Source organism: Sinocyclocheilus rhinocerous, unplaced genomic scaffold, assembly GCF_001515625.1.
Source record: "Sinocyclocheilus rhinocerous isolate Xijiao unplaced genomic scaffold, SAMN03320098_v1.1 scaffold3197, whole genome shotgun sequence".
Classification (NCBI taxonomy): Eukaryota; Metazoa; Chordata; class Actinopteri; order Cypriniformes; family Cyprinidae; genus Sinocyclocheilus; species Sinocyclocheilus rhinocerous.
The window spans coordinates 16,581-32,921 of NW_015655585.1; the positions used below are offsets into that span (position 1 = coordinate 16,581).

At 36.7% G+C, this 16,341-nt stretch overlaps 2 protein-coding genes across 6 annotated transcripts in view; one reads left to right on the forward strand and one right to left on the reverse strand.

Annotated features, from left to right (window-relative positions):
• Window positions 1-6: 6 nt before the first annotated feature.
• On the forward strand, window positions 7-3,252 carry LOC107718700 (stanniocalcin-like). The gene is made up of 4 exons (XM_016525895.1): window positions 7-198; window positions 847-989; window positions 1,090-1,301; window positions 2,371-3,252. The coding sequence occupies exons 1-4, from the start codon at window positions 87-89 to the stop codon at window positions 2,651-2,653; spliced, it is 750 nt and encodes a 249-aa protein (XP_016381381.1). The 5' UTR covers window positions 7-86; the 3' UTR covers window positions 2,654-3,252.
• Window positions 3,253-5,914: 2,662 nt separating this feature from the next.
• Window positions 5,915-16,341, reverse strand: part of LOC107718699 (fibroblast growth factor receptor 1-A-like) — a 38,728-nt gene continuing 28,301 nt past the window's right edge. For 4 of the 5 annotated variants that reach the window (XM_016525893.1, XM_016525892.1, XM_016525891.1 and 1 more), the window contains 10 exons: window positions 12,145-12,338; window positions 11,901-12,046; window positions 11,675-11,796; window positions 10,241-10,351; window positions 9,954-10,144; window positions 9,009-9,131; window positions 8,855-8,925; window positions 8,607-8,744; window positions 7,739-7,844; window positions 5,915-7,508 (listed from right to left, as the gene is read on the reverse strand). In XM_016525893.1, the coding sequence (XP_016381379.1) occupies window positions 7,326-7,508; window positions 7,739-7,844; window positions 8,607-8,744; window positions 8,855-8,925; window positions 9,009-9,131; window positions 9,954-10,144; window positions 10,241-10,351; window positions 11,675-11,796; window positions 11,901-12,046; window positions 12,145-12,338 (1,385 nt within the window). In that variant the 3' untranslated portion in view covers window positions 5,915-7,325. Of the gene's footprint in view, window positions 7,509-7,738; window positions 7,845-8,606; window positions 8,745-8,854; window positions 8,926-9,008; window positions 9,132-9,223; window positions 9,415-9,506; window positions 9,618-9,953; window positions 10,145-10,240; window positions 10,352-11,674; window positions 11,797-11,900; window positions 12,047-12,144; window positions 12,339-16,341 lie in introns of all 5 variants that reach the window. The other variant, XM_016525894.1, reaches the window with a different exon arrangement.

The window sequence follows — 16,341 nt, forward strand, 5'->3', positions numbered from 1 at the left end:
GAGGCTGTCATCAACCTGAAACACAAACCCACAGAATCAGCAAACATCTCCTGTTTTGAGTGCTTGGTTTGGTTCTAAGTGCAGACATGCTCCTGAAAAACGGATTTGTTTTACTCCTCGTTTTGGTTGCATCTGTGTTTGGAACAGATCAAGAACCTGCACAACCAAGACGAGCACGATTCTCAGCCAACAGCCCTAGTAAGTAGGCCTAGTATTATTTCCTTTATTGAATTATATGCTTTTGTTTTTTTAGGAGTGTGCATGGGCAAATGTTCAGAAATGCTTGGTGGTTACCAGTGTTGGGGGTAATATATTACAAGTAACGCAAGTTACGTAATCAGATTACTTTTTTCAAGTAACTAGTAAACGCATTACTTTTTAATTTACAAGAGAATACAAGAGTTACTTTTTCAAGTAAGTAATGCAAGTTACTTTTTTTTCCTTCAATTTATTGATTGACAGCTCTCCTGTCCCCATGTTGAGAGAAATCAGAAGCTGTTACTGTAGTTCAACATAAATATGAATATGCATTAATTCATCTCACTCACACACTGTCCAGATTTAAAAAGTAATGCAAAAGTAACGTAACGCATTACTTTCCATAAAAAGTAACGTAATTAGTTACTTTTTATGGAGTAACGCAATATTGTAATGCATTACTTTTAAAAGTAACTTTCCCCAACACTGGTGGTTACTAACTGAAGGTTGTACGTTCAATTCCAGAACTTCACCTTTGAGCAAGATCTAAGCAACTTTAAGGACTGCCTAGGCTATCTAGTAAAAATGTTCACTTTCACACTTCTTTGAACAAAAGTACCTCCCAAAAACGTATTTATCTTCCTCCAGCTGAGGTTGCCCGCTGTCTGAACGGAGCTCTGCAGGTGGGCTGCGCAACGTTCGCATGTCTGGAGAACTCGACCTGCGACACTGACGGCATGCATGAGATCTGTAACGCCTTCCTCCACACTGCTGCAATTTTTAATACAGAGGTACAAACGCCCATTGACCTGAACCCTTTACTTAGCGAATCAAAATGATGCCTTTTTACTTTCCGTGGCCCTGAATGCAAGTCATGTTCGTTTTTTCCAGGGTAAGACGTTTGTGAAAGAGAGCATCAAGTGCATCGCCAACGGTATCACCTCTAAGGTCTTCCAGACCATCAAACGCTGTTCCACCTTCCAGAAGATGATTGCTGAAGTGCAGGAGGAATGCTACAAGAAGCTTGACATCTGCGAGGTGGCCAGATCCAACCCTGAGGCCATCGGAGACGTGGTCCAGGTGCCCAGCCACTTCCCAAACAGGTAATACTTGATTGGCGTGCGTGATTGGTTTATAGTCTTAAAGGGATCGTAGACGCAAATGAAAATTCGCACCTTTTATTTCTTTACTCACTCCTTTCTTCCATAAAACAAAGAAACATTATTTTTTAGTGCAGCTCTTTTCTATATAATGGCAGTTCAAAGCAATAAATAAGTCTATACGATTGGTTCAGGTACATTTTTAACTTTCATGCAATAGGCTATTGCCAAACCAACGATACACACAAAATATAAAAATAAATATAATAATTATAAGCTGTTAAAAATGATAACAATCCTAATGCAATATACTGTACAATGTAAGGTAATAAATGCAATGATACACTTTCCACATTATTTTGCAAAGCTATTTTCTGTGAATCCGCTAGACTTCCTAGTGCAGTAAAGGGTGAAACGATTTGTATCAAGCCAGTTTACATTAAAATAATACATTAAAAGGATAAGATATATGATATGAAATAACAGTTTGCAATAGCAAGAACCATAAAGGGCTGTTTTTGTACGACTATAATAACTGGAAGCAAATGACACCGGAAGCCTCGCACATTCAAGTTACAAATGGCCATGCCCGTTTTTACCTTAAATAAATTTGATATTGTGTACTATATTTTAAATCTTCTGGCACCATATGATAAACTTGTTTGAGGAGCAGACCAACATTTATATAATAATATAATATATAAATAATGTTTACTATGTTTTTGGTAATTGTTTGGAGATTTACCAACATGAAATGAAAAAGAATTTTAAGTAAAATTCTTCCACAATTTTCTCAGTTTTTCTCAGAAAAAGGAACACCATACAAATATGTAAATATGAGGAGCAGACCAAAATTTATGTAATGTTTACTATGTTTTTGGTAATTGTTTGGAGATTTACCAACATGAAATGAAAAAGAATTTTAAGCAAAATTCTTCCATAATTTTCTCAGAAAAAGGAACACCATACAAATATGTAGGCTGAAATATGTAAATATTAACATTTTGGAATTCCTGTATAAAGTGAGCGTATTCAACTGTGCATTCTAATGCATCATACCTTGGTGTTGCAGGTACTACAGCACACTTCTGCAGAGCTTGATGGAGTGCGACGAAGACACCGTGGAGGTGGTGCGAGCCGGACTGGTGGCCAGACTGGGACCTGATATGGCCACACTCTTCCAGCTGCTTCAGAACAAGCCCTGCCCACCCGAACCTGCTGCCGCCGGGTCTTCTGGGATGGAGGGCCACACCGGCTTCCGCTGGCCTCCCATGTTCAAGATCCAGCCCAACCTGCGCAACAGGGACCCCACGCACCTCTTCGCCAGGAAACGCTCCGTTGAAGGGAGCTCTTAGAGTCGCATCTTCACAACTCTCCATGTGCAACATGCATCACGCTGATGTGTATAAATGGAAGATTGCATTAAAAAATGTAGTTTTATAACAGGACACAATGGAAATCTTTGCTTAGTTCACAAAAACCAACAACTACTTGATTCTTTAATTGCATTACATTCAATATACATGCCAATGTCATTTATAGCAGAAAACATGTTTTAGACTCTTAATATTTATTGCATGGTTTATGGCCTATTGCAAGAGAAGCTAAATTGTGAAGTGCAGGATATTATCATGAAATTTTGAAAAAAGGAAACCTGTCACCTTAATCAACTTGTAGTGGCAGGACAGAAGTATTTATTAGTGTACACTGAAAATAATTTCTATTTATTTTTCCTACCAAATGTAATTTATATAGTATATTATTGTTTATTGTGATCTGAAATGACAATGAAATGAAAGAGTCTTTATTCTTTAAGAGAGAGAAAACTACATATTTCTGGATATGTTTCCTATGCTGGTCATGAGAAATATTATATAGGGCATACTTTATTCATGTTGCTGATATTGTATAGTTGATGTGCTTGGATAGAAATAAAACTTCCTGATATACTAAATAGTTTCATCTTTCATTTCTGACGGTATGAAATGTAACCATGATGTTGCCAAAAGCATCCATATACTGTTATAATAGAATCTAAATCTAAACTCATCAAACAGTAATGTTTCTGTGCTCGCAAGGGGGCGCTGCTTTCAAACACATCGCGTTCTTACAATTTACCAGACAAAACACTCTTTTTTGTTTCCTTGTGGTCACACATTTCTCCTAACAATGAGCCGTAACATTGAAACTGTATTTACATATTTGTTTGTATATTTTTACGTTACATTAGGAAATCATCTCGTAGACCTATTAGAACTGCACGATTTGCCTAGCTAAAAGAAATGTTACTAGACTAAATCAAGAGTTTTTAACACAACGCAAATGCTATGTTATACAAATATTGAATTTGTCTGTTCTTCAGCATAAAAAAACATGTATTGTTGATTACCTAAATGACAATCCTGCTCAATGATCAAGCTGCAGTTTGGTCAAATTATGCAAAAAGTGTGTACTTTATCTAATCATAAATGGAAAATGACATAAATGTAAAACATTAGTCGCATTTAACCAAGTAATTTCCACCATATTTATAAAAAAAAAAAAAAAAAGTGCTGTGATCATTCATAATTACAACATGAAAAAGTTATATTTAGGAGAAGAAAAGTCGAAATTATTACATAATTACATGAGATACTAAATCATAATTATGACATAAAAAGTCACAATTATGACTAAAAGTCATAATTAGCCTATTGACATTCACAATTTTGAAAATGTTCTCATTCTTTTGAACTTTTTATCTCATGACTATGACTTAGTATATGACACAAAAAGTCATATTTATGATTTACCAAAGCATGTTTCTTTCTTTCTTTCTTTCTTTTATGTGGCAGAAATTGGGTGAAGACACAGTTCATTTATCTTGACCTTAAAGGGGTCATATGATGCTATTTTAAAGATCATTATTTTGTGTATTTGGTGTAACAGAATATGTTGACATGCTTTAATGTTCAAAAAACACATAATTTTTCAAATACTGTACATTATTGTAGGTCCTCTATGCCCCGCCTCTCTCAAACTAAAGTGCAACACAATTAGCACGTGCTTCAAGTGCATCGATCGACAGAAAACTGATCTTAGTGAAAATACAAAAATAATCAAATATACATAAAATAACGTCACAAATATGATTTAAACGGAGTATAAAAGTGCTTTTTAAAGCAAAGATGAAATTAGATTAATCAGAGCTCATTAGAAACCCACCTCTCCCATGCAGAGACAGTGCAGAAAGGGAAGAGGAGGTGCAAAGACAGGAAATTAAGACGAACGCTGCTGTCAGAAATTTAAAGGGGAAGGTGCACACACAGACAGGCATATCAGGTATACATCGTGAACATTTGTGTAATTCTACATATGAAATTAACATTACTTTCCATACCTGTTACACTAGGACAACAGACCGAACTGATCTATATCACACATGCACAACAATGATGCAAGTGCCATTAGACATGCTTTGCTAAGTCTTTAGCCTACAGCTTGGTAACGTAACACCTTTATGGAGCCCAAATAATTACATTTGTTTGCTCAAATGTTTGTCTAGAGGCCATTGGTTGTAATGACAGCACTGTCGCTATAAGAGCACTTGAGTCGTTTATCCAGGACTTTCCTGGACCATCTGTCAAAGGTGATAATGGTTGACGGTTAATTGCACCTCATGGCCCATTAGCTGCTCATAAAGGCAGGTGTGTAGGCCATGGATAGCTTTTACAGGGGTGCAGTGGTACAAACAGACCAGCAGATGTGACTCCTAACGGCTCCTATTTCCAGGCATTAATACAATTATGACCCTTTCCTGCCAAGAGCAACAAGATTACTGAGATTGAAAAGACAAAGATGCTAAAAGGGTTCTGATGGATCAAGCAAATGAAACATCCTGATATGCAAGTTACTGTAGCTTGGCGTGTCATGCTAATCATTTTTACAATTATTTTATATCCAATGCCAGTGTAAAATTCACTCTCACGATGGTAGGGTTCTTAGTGGTTGCTAAAGTGGTTAATGAGTAGTTATGTTGCTATATAGTTACTAGTCCATTTTTGGGAGTTCTGCATGATTGCTAAGCAGTTTCTAAGGAAAAAGAGTCCACCTCCATTTCGGAGAAGAAAAATAGATATTTTGAGTGTTTTATTGTACTATCTATCTATCTATCTTCAGATAATAGAAACACCTGAATGATTGAATATTGAGTTTGGTTTGGATTGTAAAATAGATTGCCATATTGGATTCAATCTACTGAAAAACTGCTTAGCATTAATCAAAGACTCTCGCTGAAACGTTTTAGCTGTCTTGTTTCACTGCCGCGAGAGTTTTTCCTCCTGATATACAGCCTGATGCTGCTGTGTTTGCTCTTGGTGTTGGCATGGTTAATCGATGAGGGACACTTTCTTCTCACCGTTAATCATGCGCTTAGCTCTCGCTCGAGCTTTCAACATGAGTGGACAGTTCGCATTTAAGTCAGCAACTTCTTATGTTTATCTGCCCTTCCAACAACCTCTGGCCTGCAAGGAGAGATGTTTGGTTCATCTGTCATTTATTTCCTACGTGCATGAGCTACATATACAAATGCAAGATTATATTTTATATATAACATTTTTTTATTTATATTCCCCACAGGAAAGGCAATATCAGTCAGCTTATTGACAGCCTGAATATAAGTGCATGGCCACTGCCTCGAAATTCACATCAGGACATACATAATCACACAAGCATCAAAACTCTATTCAAAAACAAAATTTTACACTGTTCCATTCAAAAAGTTGCCAATCCTGTCATATAAACCCTGTCGTTTGAGAGTCTAGCTTAAAATAAGGAAGAAGCTACAGACATGCTATGCTTTGAAACTGGTGCTAACAGATTGTCAACCACCATGCTGATGCTAAACAGACATGCATATTCCAGCTGTTTCATATTAATACTTACTAAACATTCATTCACACTTGAGTTTAGTGTTTCAGGACACTGCAATCGCACCTTACGATCGTAACAGCAAGCAATAGTAACAGATTTCATTTGTAGCTTATTTTTAACATATAGAAATCTGTGTGACACCATCTTCTAAACAGGCACAAGATGACATTTTTAACCATAAGTTATTCATTTTTCCACAGTGAAAGAGAAAATGCAAGCCAGTCAGAACATATTTGATGTTTAAAGGTAAAGTGTGTAATTTCTGCACGAGTAGTATTGCCAAACGGCATAAAATAACAACTGTTTTCAAACAGGTTTCCTAAACTTTTACTTCATCTTCCATTGGTCGAACAAACAGATAGTCCCGCCCCAAATTCAAGATACTGGTCAAGCCAATACTGCTACACTGAGCAGGTCAGGATCAAATAGAGAAATGTTTTGAGAGTGCAATAGTGTTTATAATTTTCAGGGAACCGACCTACAAATGGCGTTTTTGAATCGCTGAGATACAAGAAAGTATCTGAACATCTTCAAAACAACAAAATGACACACTTTGTTCTTAATAAAATATCCTATGATTTTTGACCAATGAGATTTCATTGCTAGACTGCAGAAATAGAAACCAAGCAACGACAAAATGTCGCCAGGCTGGTTAGGACACGGTGCTGCGGATCATGTTTGAACATAAAAGGGCATAAACTTATACAAAAATAATAATAATTATAATAGTAATATAAACACATAGTGTTTATATAATTTCATGTTTGTACAATTTAACTACATTTACAAAGCCAACACTTGAAATTATTTCTCCACCCCATTGACTTTGTTGGCATCGACGACCATTTTATCCTTCTGTGATGCTTTGCGGACATCTTATTTGTGAGGATCGATCCCTCTGAAGGACAAGCGATGAACAAAAAGTTTGATAGTTCCCTCTCTGTTGTGATCAGTCTTGTTTTAGAGCGTCTGCTGGTCCTCCTGCTTGCGTTTCTGAGCTAGAACGGCCCAGGCTGAACTCCTCAGTCTCTGAGCCTGCAGAGTTTACCAGTCAAAGGAAGCAGAAAGATGTAGAGAGATCCTCTATGAACATGGAGGTCCAGGTGTTCTCTACTGTCAGCGTTTTTTGAAGGATCGTACAGTTTGTTGTGGGGGAACTGTCGGTGGGATGCAGGGTTCTTCAGGTCCAGACTCTCTTAAAAACACTGAGTCTGGCTCGGAGGAGCAGGTGGAACTCCGTTCATTCAGGATGACCTGAGAGTACATGGGCTCCAGGGGAACGGAGAGGTCCAGATACTCCTGCAAGGGAAACATACACGTTAATAAGTCAATCCTAGAATGCACTGCAATGAGAACAGTGAACATTTTCATCCAGGTTGGCATATGGAGCAGCATATTTGCATTTTGGACCCAAGCCTTAACAGAGTTGCTGGCCATGATGTGCATTTCACATCGTTCACTTATGAGGATTCATTTTGAGTGGGATGCTGAATTAAAAGGTAGCTACCTATGCAGTCTGCTGGCCTTACCTGATTGGATATCACGGACAGAGTGCGATCAAGGTCTTCTACCAGCTGTTTAAAAGTTGGCCTCTGTGTGGGAACCGCATGCCAGCAGTCTTTCATCATCAGGTATCTGGAAAAAATTCAATTGGATAACTGAGTCATTATGTGAAGACAACATGAAATAATTCAGTTTTGTATTAAATCCTATTGTGCACAATTCATCAGTGCATTTCAGTATAAAGAATAAAGTTTTAATTTCTGGTAAAATAACAAAGAGGAAAATATAGAATCTTTTAAACGGTATGATGAATTTTTGAGTGATTTATTTATTTAAATAACGATAATAAAAAAATACTACGGTAATTTAATTATATAATTACTTATACAATTTTCTTATTAATTATGCAGTCTGTTTCACTCAATATTTGTTTATTTTAATAATAATTAAGTAAAAATTATTATCGTTGTTTAAATACTTATCAAAATAAATGAATTACAAAGTCTGTTTCACTCATCGGCGTTTTATTTTAATAATAATTAAGTAAAAATTATTATCGTTGTTTAAATACTTATCAAAATAAATGAATTACAAAGTCTGTTTCACTCAAAAATGTGTTACATAATGTAAGTTAAATGCTTTTAAAAGATTTTATTTATTTTACTAAAGAAAAAGAAAAACTGTTGGAAATAAAATATTAAAACTAAAATAAAAGACATACTGTATTATTACAAAAAACTAACAAACAAAAAATATATAGCATGTTTCACTTAAAAATTTGTCAAATTATGGAAGTTAAATTTTTTGTGAATAAAAAGTTTTAAAGATTCTGTTGAATCAAATTAAAAGAATCATCTTGTAAGTCGCTAATTATAACATTTGAAAGGGCCATACATCTCCTGAGTGCAGGCTGAGGGTCTGTCCATGCGATGACCTTCTCGTAGCAACTTGAAGAGCTCTTCCACAGGCACTCCTGGATACGGCGAGCCCCCCAGAGTGAAGATCTCCCACAGAAGAACACCAAAAGACCATCTACAACAAGAGAACACTTAGTTAGTACCAAAACAACAGAAACGTAAGTTCTACCAAATAAGAGCACTGATATGAAGATATACTGGAGTTGAGAATGTGAGTCATCTTACACGTCACTTTGATGTGTGTAAATCCTGTCAAACAAAGCCTCAGGTGCCATCCATTTGACAGGCAGCCGGCCCTGAAGAAGAAATAAAGACGTTCACTTGTCATATATTGACTTTTGGATAATAAATAGGACTGTTTCAAGAACTGACTGCTTACATTTGTAGTCTTCTTGTAGTAATCTATGTGATGAACGTCCCGGGCCAGACCGAAGTCTGCTATCTTCATTACATTGTCCTCTGTTACAAGTACATTGCGTGCTGCCAAGTCTCTGTGGATACACTGTTGGGGAAAGCACACAGACCAAAAAATATTCATTTCAGCCCACATTTTGAAGACATTTTTTAATAAATCACAAAATACGTCAACGATACCTTTTTGGATGCCAGGTACTCCATGCCACGAGCCACCTGGTAGGCACAGGAGACCAAGTCTTTAATGGACATGCTCTCCACAGGCACCTGGTCAGGATTGTAACAGTACTCCATGCCATGCGGCCGGCGGGCACGCAGATATTCCCGCAGGTTTCCTTTAGAGGCGTATTCCACGATGACATAAAGAGGGCCTGGATGAAGGAAATGAGAGTGTTTTGAGAGGGGAAATCCTTGCAGTGTGATCTAACACTGTGATTGTAAGAATCCTCAGATGGGCTCTTACCATCCTGGGTACAAGCTCCGAGCAGGTTGATGATGTTCTTGTGTTTTCCAATCATCTTCATCATCTCCATCTCTGAGATGAGGTCAGACAGGTCCTTCTCAGTGGCATCAGCTAATGAAAACATGCAAAATGTTGATGAGGTCTGGTTCTACACGAGTAAACATCTGATAAATAACGTGGTTTGGTCTTAAAGCCCCCATGAAATCAAAATTGGAGTTTTATCACAAAGTCCATGCCTGTTGGATCTACATTCCAAAAAGTCATTTTCTAAATTTGACAGAAAATAAATACCTAAACCTTAAAACAAAGAGAACATATTGGGACAAGTATTATTATTGCTAATTATATCCTTATTATTAAAGGGAAAGCACACAGACCAAAAAATATTCATTTCAGCCCACATTTTGAAGACATTTTTTAATAAATCACAAAATACGTCAACGATACCTTTTTGGATGCCAGGTACTCCATGCCACGAGCCACCTGGTAGGCACAGGAGACCAAGTCTTTAATGGACATGCTCTCCACAGGCACCTGGTCAGGATTGTAACAGTACTCCATGCCATGCGGCCGGCGGGCACGCAGATATTCCCGCAGGTTTCCTTTAGAGGCGTATTCCACGATGACATAAAGAGGGCCTTCAGGAGATTGGAAACAAACGTGTGTTTTGAGAGAGGAAATCCTTGTAGTGTGATCCAGCATCTTCAGAATAGAATCATCAGATGGGCTCTTACCATTCTGGGTACAAGCTCCGAGCAGGTTGATGATGTTCTTGTGTTTTCCAATCATCTTCATCATCTCCATCTCTGAGATGAGGTCAGACAGGTCCTTCTCAGTGGCATCAGCTAATGAAAACATGCAAAATGTTGATGAGGTCTGGTTCTACACGAGTAAACATCTGATAAATAACGTGGTTTGGTCTTAAAGCCCCCATGAAATCAAAATTGGAGTTTTATCACAAAGTCCATGCCTGTTGGATCTACATTCCAAAAAGTCATTTTCTAAATTTGACAGAAAATAAATACCTAAACCTTAAAACAAAGAGAACATATTGGGACAAGTATTATTATTGCTAATTATATCCTTATTATTAAATATTATTGTTTAAAGGAACATGTAAATATGATTATTCTAGAAATATATTTACATATATTTCCCCCAAATTCCTTATTCTTGTTTTAAGCATAAATTTAATACAATTTTGTGAGGTTTATCATTAAAGCATATATTTTTTTTTTTTGTTTGTTTGTTTTCAAATCAAGTAAGAGTGTATGCAAAGAAAATGTACACAATTTTGCTGCTCAAGTAAATATATCTCAAGGATTTTACAGAAAACCAAGACGAAATATGAATTATGTTTAATACTATTTAATATTATTAATTTAATCATATCTATTTATTTACTTTTTTATTTATTTTTTGCAGGATATGATATTGTGGTCACTCCTTCAATGTGAGTCTATGAAGTTTTTGTCGTCACTTCATCCAAAATCAATCAGATCCCTTAGATATTGTGTCAAACTATTTCATGGGGCTGGCTAGGCTTTTACTTTGCAAAACCACGTACATTTCAGCATCTTCACAGCGACTTTAGTTATGCGGTTGGGCTTGTCTTTGTCCAGTCCAATGGCTTCGCCCATCACCACCTGCCCAAAGCAGCCCTCGCCCAGAGGTTTCCCAAGTACTAGTCTGTTGCAAACAAAAACAAAATTGCAAAATGATGTCTTTCTAGAAATATATTTACATATATTTCCCCCCAATTCCTTATTCTTGTTTTAAGCATAAATTTAATACAATTTTATGAGGTTTATCATTAAAGCATATATATAATTTTTTTGTTTGTTTGTTTTCAAATCAAGTAAGAGTGTATGCAAAGAAAATGTACACAATTTTGCTGCTCAAGTAAATATATCTCAAGGATTTTACAGAAAACCAAGACGAAATATGAATTATGTTTAATACTATTTAATATTATTAATTTAATCATATCTATTTATTTACTTTTTTATTTATTTATTTTTTGCAGGATATGATATTGTGGTCACTCCTTCAATGTGAGTCAATGACGTTTTTGTCGTCACTTCATCCAAAATCAGTCAGATCCCTTAGATATTGTGTCAAACCATTTCATGGGGCTTTTAAGGCTTTTACTTTGCAAAACCACGTACATTTCAGCATCTTCACAGCGACTTTAGTTATGCGGTTGGGCTTGTCTTTGTCCAGTCCAATGGCTTCGCCCATCACCACCTGCCCAAAGCAGCCCTCGCCCAGAGGTTTCCCAAGTACTAGTCTGTTGCAAACAAAAACAAAATTGCAAAATGATGTCTAGGTTGACCCGATTACAGAAGAAAAGAAGCAAGAGAAGTTCAGATTTTGGATGAGCAGTGTCTGTACCTCTCTCGGGCCACCTCCCAGCACGGGTCCTGGGGCAGCTCGTACTCGGACACCCCTGACAGCATTGGCGACCCGCTGGAGGAGAGTCGTGAAGGTCGGACCAACATCACACCAGAGTTCAGAGAGGAACTGGATTCCACCGACACCTGTAAAGAGAGCAAGCAGAATGGGGGGTTTTAAGGGCCTTTAGAAGGATACAAGGGCCCTTCTTTGGACAGCATACATCAAAGCCCTTATCTGTTACCTGTCTGCGGAGAGGAATGCTTTTGGCCAGCTTATGGACGGCCAGCTGGCTGTTGAAGTCGCTCTTCTTGGAGGAGCTGCGGACTTTGACGATGGTGGCGATTCCTACCATGAGGACGATGAGGAAGAATCCAATGCAGTAGATCAGCACCTCCAGGTAGGACTGACTGGGGACTGCAGAGGGAGTGGTGGTGGCTTATGGGGCAAACAGAATGCTACGGTCAGTAACAAAAACTAGATTTATAAATCTTCTGAAGAATTCCTTATTTAATGTAAGTGTTATTTTAGCATTATTTTTACAATTATTATAGTTTTTTATTAATATTTTAAATTAAATTGTATTGTTATATTTTAGTTAAATTTTTTTTGTCATTTTGTTATGTGCTTTTGTCAGTTTTATTCGTTTTTATATTACTACTTAGGTTTAATGTATTTTAATTTCAATATTAGTTTTAGTTAACTACACTAACCCTGTTTCGTAAATAGTATTTTGTCTCAAAACAAGATTTTACTTGATTTACATTACAAGCAAAATTAAAAATATTACAAAAAGATATTATATAAAATTAAAAAGACTTGTTTTCAACAGAAATTCTGTTCAACAGAAATTTAATTCAGAATTCTATTTATTTTAAGTATAAATATAAAAAAATATCGGTGAGGATTATATGGAAGCCAGGTTCCGCCACTGAATAAAAAAAATTAAAAGGGTATTTGGACTTTTAATCTAACAATTCTGGCATTTTTCTTGCAGTTGTGAGTTTATATCCTGCAATATATACAATTGCAAGAAAAGTAAAAAAAAGTCACAATTCTGAGAAAAGAAGTCAGAATTGCAAGATGTAAACTCGTGAGAAGTCAGTTACCTTTTTTTATTTTTTAGTCATTAGCAGAAACAGGCTTCCATAGGTTTATGCTTAACTTGATTCAAGATATTTTGCCTGGAAACAAATCTTATTTGACAAATTTTGCTTCTCAAGTAAATGTATCTTGTTTTGAGGACACTTATTTTTTTATTTTTAAACAAGACAAAAATACAGATATAATACTGATTCTTGCCATAGCAAACAGCACTAATAAGGCTAAATCCACTAGTACAGTGTCAACCGACATCAAGAACACCTCTGTTACAGCATTAAACAGTGCTTTGGACTGACACACACTGGTAGACGCTGGTGACAGGCACACACACGCACACACACGCATCCACACATACACCCAGCTCTGTTTTATTTCAACCAGTGCATTTGACACTATTGGCACTGAGAAAAGAGCACAAGCTTCCTTTGTGGCCGCATAATGGCTCCTTTGTGGCGTAGTATTTCGCCCCACATTCTCCATCGGCGTGAGGCTGCAGTCATCCCATGCACAAGTATGAAATAAAACCATCCTGGCCAAATTGTCCTGGGAGGCCAAAGTGACACATGGCTACACCTGAATGGTTGTTATTAAATTAGAGCTTCGTTCATATAGAGTTGAGCTGTTCTGCAATAGTATGCACTGGTTGAAATAAAACAAATTCTCCAGAAGATAAGGAACTAATTTTGTGATGCTTGATCATTAATTATTTTTCCCACAAGGAAACCCATATTAGTTAGTGATCAAGTTGATAATCTATCAGATTAGAGGAAGTGACATCAAGTGACAGCTATCACAGTCACAAAACTCTGAAAATAGATGCCAATTTCATAAATTAGTAAAAAAAAAAAAATTTTTTAATGATGCAATGATAATGCAGCACCAAGTCACAGTAATTTCAGATTATAGTCAAAGAACTATAACACTGCTCCAGAATTATACCGGTACCTAGATCCCATTTTAAGGCATTATATTCATGCTTCACACAAAAAGTGATTCAAAAATGATTTAATCATTTTGTGGATGATTTTACTCAATATTTTTTGCAACATTTTGAGCAGAGGTTCTCAACCAGAGGGCCATGGCCGAATAGGGGGCTTAGTAAACTTCTAAGAGGCCTCGAGATGACTTTAAATTATTAATATAACACAAAACAAGCATTAAAATAAGCCCAAACAACAACAACAAAAAAGCTAATTCTTATTTTAATTCACCCCTCAACAATGTTTTTTTTTTTCCTTCAAAGACCCAGGTTTTGATACATGAGGTAGCCTATTTTAAAAAGTGACATTTCCAGGTCTAGAAATCACATGTAAATTAATAAAGTCTTCAGCTTTAATTAATAAAACTCAATGGGCATTTTTATAATGAATATACACTTGTCTATGCTAAGCTAAAATATTTTATTGTGTAGAAATTGTGAGGAAATTATTTTTTTAAATTATAATTTTTAATCCTTATTGAGTAAATCATGAAAAACTGAAAAATCACGAAACCTCTGATTATTGTTGTGGACTAAGGGGAGTCAAAAAGGTTGAGAACCATTTGAGGAGATTATTGATTTGTCATCTTAGCAATATGCAAACCGAATCGCCATTCTGCTATTTGTGGGGCGCAGGAAGTCACAGTCTACATCAAGCATTCCAAATAAGTCACTTGTGAGGATCAGTCACAGTTAGGATGCTGCCTTATGGCGCTTTTCCACTGCGTGGTACGACTCGGCTCGGCACGGCTCGGTTCGGCTCGGTTTGCGTTTCCACTGCAGTTCAGTACCGCTTTAGAGTGGGCGGGATTATTCACATGTCGTTATAGTTGCGCCGCCTCTATTGAACCAGTGCATTTGACACTATTGGCACTGAGAAAAGAGCACAAGCTTCCTTTGTGGCCGCATAATGGCTCCTTTGTGGCGTAGTATTTCGCCCCACATTCTCCATCGGCTTGAGGCTGCAGTCATCCCATGCACAAGTATGAAATAAAACCATCCTGGCCAAATTGTCCTGGGAGGCCAAAGTGACACATGGCTACACCTGAATGGTTGTTATTAAATTAGAGCTTCGTTCATATAGAGTTGAGCTGTTCTGCAATAGTATGCACTGGTTGAAATAAAACAAATTCTCCAGAAGATAAGGAACTAATTTTGTGATGCTTGATCATTAATTATTTTTCCCACAAGGAAACCCATATTAGTTAGTGATCAAGTTGATAATCTATCAGATTAGAGGAAGTGACATCAAGTGACAGCTATCACAGTCACAAAACTCTGAAAATAGATGCCAATTTCATAAATTAGTAAAAAAAAAAAATTTTTTAATGATGCAATGATAATGCAGCACCAAGTCACAGTAATTTCAGATTATAGTCAAAGAACTATAACGCTGCTCCAGAATTATACCGGTACCTAGATCCCATTTTAAGGCATTATATTCATGCTTCACACAAAAAGTGATTCAAAAATGATTTAATCATTTTGTGGATGATTTACTCAATATTTTTTGCAACATTTTGAGCAGAGGTTCTCAACCAGAGGGCCATGGCCGAATAGGGGGCTTAGTAAACTTCTAAGAGGCCTCGAGATGACTTTAAATTATTAATATAACACAAAACAAGCATTAAAATAAGCCCAAACAACAACAACAAAAAAGCTAATTCTTATTTTAATTCACCCCTCAACAATGTTTTTTTTTTTCCTTCAAAGACCCAGGTTTTGATACATGAGGTAGCCTATTTTAAAAAGTGACATTTCCAGGTCTAGAAATCACATGTAAATTAATAAAGTCTTCAGCTTTAATTAATAAAACTCAATGGGCATTTTTATAATGAATATACACTTGTCTATGCTAAGCTAAAATATTTTATTGTGTAGAAATTGTGAGGAAATTATTTTTTTAAATTATAATTTTTAATCCTTATTGAGTAAATCATGAAAAACTGAAAAATCACGAAACCTCTGATTATTGTTGTGGACTAAGGGGAGTCAAAAAGGTTGAGAACCATTTGAGGAGATTATTGATTTGTCATCTTAGCAATATGCAAACCGAATCGCCATTCTGCTATTTGTGGGGCGCAGGAAGTCACAGTCTACATCAAGCATTCCAAATAAGTCACTTGTGAGGATCAGTCACAGTTAGGATGCTGCCTTATGGCGCTTTTCCACTGCGTGGTACGACTCGGCTCGGCACGGCTCGGTTCGGCTCGGTTTGCGTTTCCACTGCAGTTCAGTACCGCTTTAGAGTGGGCGGGATTATTCACATGTCGTTATAGTTGCGCCGCCTCTATTGCCACGACTCCTAAAAAACTTTTTCATTCCGCGTCGCCCCATCAAGCTCTCGCTGGATCCGCT